Source organism: Neospora caninum, chromosome IV (genome assembly GCF_000208865.1).
Source record: "Neospora caninum Liverpool complete genome, chromosome IV".
NCBI lineage: Eukaryota > Apicomplexa > Conoidasida > Eucoccidiorida > Sarcocystidae > Neospora > Neospora caninum.
In genome coordinates this window covers 1081639-1088180 of record NC_018389.1, presented here as the reverse complement: position 1 = coordinate 1088180, position 6542 = coordinate 1081639, and the positions used below count along the sequence as shown (strand labels likewise).

The window sequence follows — 6542 nt, the reverse complement described above, 5'->3', positions numbered from 1 at the left end:
GGTGGCAGCTCGAAGGCATGTGTGAAAAAAAGCAGGAAAGCTGGTGTGTTGATGTTGAAGATGTACCTCCGTGGCAATGTTGATTCATCTCCTCGAATCTGGACGAAAACATTATATCCCAATACCCATAATAAGTGCACGTTCGTACCTGAAGCGTTAAAGAACAATTCTCCCTATCTGTCCACAGCGAGCTCCAAGGAAGCGGAAGTCATAGGGAAACCGTGCGGATACCTCTGCCCCGCGCTGGTCACTATGATGAGCAGTCATTTCTATTTATAGTGTACAAAACAACACATGTAGTTCTGCGTGAGGTACAAAGTGTTTGTATCTGATGGAAATGCCCCACAGTAGCCTTCACGCTTCCTGTGGCTTGGTCACACGATGACACGGCTCTGCGAAATGCTGAGGAACCGCGATATGACTGTGCCCCCAGTGCTGGCATGGCATCCAAGGATTGTGTGTTTAGGCTGTGCCGAAGATCGCAAGCATAAATAACCTCATTCATAACGAGCAACTTTCATACTCGTGCAGGGCCCATTCGGTGACGATAAGGCTTTGGCCGCGGACAACAGAAAAACTCAGTTCTAACATATCCAGTGACAAGGGGGAGCGGTCGATTCTTCGTCCGCTTTTTCCGCGTGTCTGGATGGGTTGCAAAGTTTGAATGCCGGCACTCGTCAATCGCGGCCCCAGCTACGATTCCTCAACTTGACGACTCACAGCGTTCGTGGGCTTCTCTACCACCGTGTTTCAAGTCGGGGAAGAGGAAGGGAGAGGAAAATCGCAATAGGCCAGCAACTGGTCCTCTCACCGAAAAGAAGGCCCGGATGGATGTTTAAAAAGTGATGCCAGCAGACTTCGAGAAGGAGTGGTCCCCCACCACCACTCGGAGAGACAGTCGGGGATAAACCATGCTTCGCCGGGACCGGCTGCGACTGTGCAAGCTATAAACTCGCGCTGAAGAAAGGTTGTTTTTCGAGACGAACACACGTTTGTGAGATTCGGAGGGTGCCAGAAAATGTGAGACGGACGACCCTTAGTCTGGGATACCGCAGTGCGATTGTCGTCCGCTTGTCTCTCTTTGCAACCAGAAGATACAGTCTGACTACGATTATTCTGTGTGTACGGCCGTCTGGAGACACATGTGCAGAGAACGTGTAGTAGCACTTACATGAGGCAGTCTTTGACCACGGCTTTTGAGAGGCAAACCGTAAATACAACGCGAAAAGAACTCGCACCAAAATGACAGCAGGTGAGAGCGGTACTGACTAGGCGCATACACGGAACCGTCACAAATTTCGTCTTGTCAGATCGCTGCCTTTTTGGACACGTGTTCCTGATTTGCTGGCTCGAGGACAAGTCTTCTTCCATACAGATGGCTGCCACTAAGAGCATCGACTGCGTTCTGTGCTTCTTGTTTTGTGGCGAAATCGACAAACGCAAAGCCTCTGCTGCGCCCCTCGTGCTGCCTAGGGATGCAAACGCGTGTGACATTTCCATACGCCGAGAAGAGGCCTCTAAGATCGGAGGCAGAGGCTTGGAAAGCTAAATTCTTGACCAATACTTTGTTGCTTTGAGCTTGGTGACCCTTGCCACCCGCGCTGCTGGCTCCACCCCGCGCTTTCGCTCCCGTTCCAGGCACTCTCCGATGTGCACCTGAGGCCCTGGAAATCGAGATTTGCAGCACGTGGTCATCCACGACTACGCCCTGCATGCGCTTACACGCCGCCAGAGCGTTCGCCGCCGAATCGAACTCAACAAAGGCGTAACCCATGGACAGCGAAGCGGCAGATTGTGGGTCATCTCCGTTCTCTGTGCTTCCGGTGGCATTGCTCGTTATGGCTTTCTTCTTTGTCATCAGTTTCGTCCGGCGAAGGCCTGGACATCCAGCGAAAACGTCGTTGAGCGTCGCCTCAGAAGTCGAGAAATTAACATTCTTGACGAATAGACTAACCCCTTGGACCTCCTCTTCAAAGTCGTCCCCAGTTGCGTCGTTTCCTATAAGTTCCTCGATATCCTTCACCTTCCGCTTCTTCAAACTCGTACGCGGCTCTTGTGTTGCTGGTCTACCTTCAGGTGAAGACTCGAGACTCTCCGAGCCCTTCAATTGCCGACAGGCTCCTTCCCCACCCGACTCTGCCGCGTTTCTGCGCGTGCTGTGCCCCGCTGGCTTCCTCTCCTGGCCTGGCTCGCCCGACGCGTTTCTTTGACTGTCACTTCCCGCAGGCTTCTTTCTTTCCTTTTGGGATAAACAGTCGCTGCTGACACTTCTATCGGCTACCTTCGCTGCACGAACTTCTTCCGCGGCCCTCTTCCGCGCTGCCTGCATTTCTTCTTCCCTTTCAACGAACACATTCACTGGCGCCTTCTCGAGGAAAAGAGGGACATTTTTGTACTGTCGATACGCCAGGCGTCGAAACGCCACCTCGGCGTCTTTCTCACGTTCATACTGAACAATGGCAACCGTTTTGGAGGGCGCGAGGAGAAACCGAGCCAGCGGGCCGACCCGCTCGAAAAGACGTAGCAACTCCGCCCCGTCCACGTGTGCCGTGGGTAGGTGCTTCACAATCAACGTGTCCCGCGACCTCGTGCAGTCACTCCCTCCCCCGTCCTCCGCATCCCCTCGTCCTCCACAACTACTGGCGGTCCTTGAGTCACCAGTGTCCTTACCGGCGTCCAGGCAACTGCCGTTCTGACCTCTTTCGTTATTTTGTCGATACGCGGCAGTAAGGAGTGTATTTCCGCGTCGCTCGAAAGCCTGAAGCGAGATCCCCTCTGCCTTAATCCACGCCTTTGTCTGATTGAGCAGATGGGCTTCCATGAGCGCAACCGTAGCCGCTGCCGTGTTTTTCCCGGCCACGTTTGCGCCCTCGTCCTTGAGGACTTTTCCTTTTCTTCCTCCGTCTTCCCCGTCCAACAGCAACGCGGCTTTGTCTGCCTGCAGCTCGGTCAACACGGCGTCAGCAGCCGAATTTGCCGAGACATACAGCAAGTTCCACACCTTTTCCTCCGCGAAGCGTTCGTCTTGGTTGACTAACTGTTCGAGTTTCCGAGCCTTGTAGCTGCTTCCAGCGAGCTTTTTCTGTCGGGCCAGGCGACGCTCTTCGCGCAGCTGCAGACGCCGCTCTCGCGTGGTGTCTGGCCGCGCAGGAAAAGCTCCAAGAAGACGTCCTTGGAAAATAGACCCGTTCAAACGCGGCAAAGCAGCGACTGCATGTTCAGGGAAGACAAACGTGACAAACCCAAAGCCTCGCGGTTTACGGGTCTCTTCATCAACCACTAGGTGCGCCTCCGCAACTTCTCCGTACTCCTCACACAAAGCACGCAGCTCGTCCACTGCCGTGGCGAAGGGAAGGTTCTGAATCAGCAAGCGGCCGTGAGACCCGAGAAGTGCGAAATCGAGTTCTTCGTTCTTTGTTCCACCAGATGTGTCCAGACCTTCTCCCGCCTGCGCTTTGCTCGGTCCAGTCGACATGGAGTGGAGATCATCTTCATCTTGTCCGTCGTTCGCTTTGAAGTCTGACTCCTCCCGGGCGGCGCGGGCACTCTGTTGGCGGAGCCAAGCGAGATCGTCGGCTTCGTCATCGTCCCCTATTTTCGCGTTTTCAGTGCCCTGAGCGGTTTCCGACACGGCCGCCTTCTCCCCTCCAGTCCGTTTTTTGTCTTTCTTCTCGTCTTCGCTTCCACCCGAGGCGTTCTGTCCACTACTCGCCTCGCTGTCACTGCCGTCGTCGAAGAGCACGCGTGTCCTGACACTCGAGACTCCCGCCTTCCGCGCGCCCACTGGCTCCTCCTCCATCACTTTTACCTTTCCCTTCGCCTCTCCTCGGCCTCGCCGAAGCTCCTCTCTTTTCACGACTTTCTTCCCACTTAACGCAGACTTGGCTGATTCAGATTCTTGTTTCTTGGCGTTTGCTGCCTTCGGGCCTCCCGGCGTGTCGGCACCGGCTTTTCCGCGTTCTGAAGAAAAGGGCGTGGCACGAGGCAGCGCGAAAGAAATCTCGACCTTTCGAGTGTGAATAAAAGTGTTGTGGAAATGGTCTTTGACATTCGCCGCTTGCTGCTGCGTCTTGAAGCCGACGAACGCACACTGACGGCTTTTCCCTCGTTCATTGCGCAACAAACAAACGTCGGTTATTTCCCCGCCCAGAGACGTCAGCTTTTGCTTCAGCTCCGTCGTCGTGATGTACGGCGGCAAGTTCTTGACAATCAGACGTGAAGACCGGTAGTCCGGAGGTACGTCAACAGCCCGATCAGTCCATCGCGCCTTTCCACCTGGACGTTCCTTCCTCTCTTGGCGACCTGCAGACGCGTTTCTGTTGTTTCCCGAAGACTTCCCCTTTCCTTTCTCGCCATTGTCGTCGGAGAAAATGTCAAGTTCTCTTCCCCTTCGCTTCCTGCTCTCTTGCTGTGCGCGGTTTCTCCTGTCGTCACCTCCTGCCGGCGAGCCGGTTCTCTTTTTCTGTTCTCGAGATGCTCGAGGCGACACTCCACCGGGAGAGTTGTCACCTTTCGCGCGCTCTCCTCTCTGCTCCGTCTGCTGACTGATCGGATGTTGCCGTCGCTGAGTCGCCACCCCACGTCCGACGGTGTCAGACGAAGTTGCAGAAGAGTCCGCTTCCTCTGCACCCTTTTGTCTTTTTCCCTCCCCCACTAGCTTGCGTCTCTTTCTCTGGTGAAGGGAACGGCTGTCGCTCGCCGACTCCCTGTTCACATGAGTGTCGGCCGTTTCGGAGAGCCCGCAATCTGCAGAAAAGCGTCGACCGACGGCAACCCCAGGGTCAGGGGCTTCCGTTCCCACCGCCCATGCTGAGGCGTTCCCGCGTTTCGAGCGACTGAGTTTTCTCTTCTCCATTGCCATCTCCGCGCGAATTTGTTCCTCCACGGCGTGCCGGAGAAACCCACGGAGAAGGCTGGCAAGGGAACAATGGTGCAACGGAGCGAGACACCCAGGCAAAGGATGACACGGAGAAGGAATATGAATCAGGAGACTCCAGTCTTGAGAAACGTTACAACGTATTAGCTCCAAATGGGGGCCGTCTGCTCCCCAAAAGCCAGGATATGAGCGCCCGCTAGGCAGTGGTTAACTCAAGCAGGCTGCAGAGCCAAGTCCGTCACGCCTAACAAAAACTAGTCCGAAAAGGAGCAAATCGGACAGACGAACGCTCACTTGTCTCAAAAATGAAACTGCAAGTCTGTGACTAGGCGAAAACTTTGGCAAAAAGTGAGAGAACAAGAAGGGACTACGACGCCAAGCGGGGAAGTCGACGTTTCTGCCTTCCTCGCCGATAAAACCAGGACGATATCCCCAGATCGTGGTGAGTGGGATTCGGTTTGACATGCAATTCTTCACGTATCAGAACGCCAGAAACCTTGCATATCTTCCTCTTCTTTAAAAGCCTCTCAGTCGCTGCAATGGAAAGGCAGAAAAAGGCGGCGGAGTTTGTGGGCAAACAAGAATCGATAGTGTCAACTGGGCTGCGCTGTTTCGCTGCATGCATGCGTGTACCCTGTCAAAATAAAATCCGCAAATTTGCGTGCAGTCCCCAGTCTTTGTTTAGAAGAAAAGCATCTTTTTCACTTCAACCCAGCGCGACAGGTACTGAGCAAAATCTTTCGATCTGGGAGACTGCTAGTGACTGAGACGCAAAAAGAGCGAGTTATTGTCGCTGACGGGAAGACGATGTGCCGCGGTGAGTTGGGAGCCAGGTGAAGGAGATTGTTCTTTCTTTGGACAAGATGATACATTTGTTCAGAGACAGGAAAAAAAAGTCCTATCTGTTTACGTCTTTTGTTCTGTTCCGAAGCGAGTCAACATCACACACAGGCTCATCTGCCTCAAACCTTGGCGCCACAAATTAAAAGCATGCTCCCGTTCGTCCACAAATGTGAGGGATAGATGGAATCCGAATCAATAGCCGAGAGGGAGAGTGTCTCTGCTTTCTTCTCCCTAGAGAAAACAAAGCAGAATATGGCAGATGTGAAACCGGACCATAACACTGTGGCCCATATATATGTGTGTATATACACCCGGGTACATGTCGATGTCGGGTCTGACGTTGGACTCCTTTTTCCCTGCAGTTTGCCGACTGTGAATGTTGGTTCTTCCAACACTGACAGAGGATCTTCCGAATCTTGCGAATCTGGACGCATACTGCGTTGTCCGTCGAGAGAAGCCGTGAGACATCTCAACGGTGGTTAAAGTCCCCGTACCTCCTCAACCGAGGCAGGCAGCAAATGGTCCAAGCGCAAAGCGCTTGCCTCTCCCAGTAGGGTGGCACAGACGGTACGAGCTGTGAGAATCGTTTTTCTCTCGCTACTGACTGTTTCGTTCCACAGTAGGGGGACGTTGCCACTCTTATGCTGCTAACGAGGCTATTTTCTAGGGGATGTGCTTCTGGCGTGGAGGAACGTGTTTTCCATCCTAGATTTTATCGGGAATTGTACTCCAACCCCGTACGCAGTGACTACCGAACTGTAGAAAACACCATCTAAGCAACACTACTATTCTCGGTCGCAGTGGCAGTCTCGACTGAACGGCG

General features: G+C 53.7%; 1 protein-coding gene across 1 annotated transcript; it reads right to left on the bottom strand.

Moving 5' to 3' along the window:
• Positions 1-1306: 1306 nt before the first annotated feature.
• On the bottom strand, positions 1307-4855 carry NCLIV_010870 (probable RNA-binding protein 19, related; the record flags this gene model as incomplete). The annotated part of the gene is made up of 2 exons (XM_003880603.1): positions 1307-2032; positions 2282-4855. 2 exons carry the CDS (start codon positions 4853-4855, stop codon positions 1307-1309), a joined length of 3300 nt encoding a protein of 1099 aa, XP_003880652.1.
• Positions 4856-6542: the final 1687 nt, after the last annotated feature.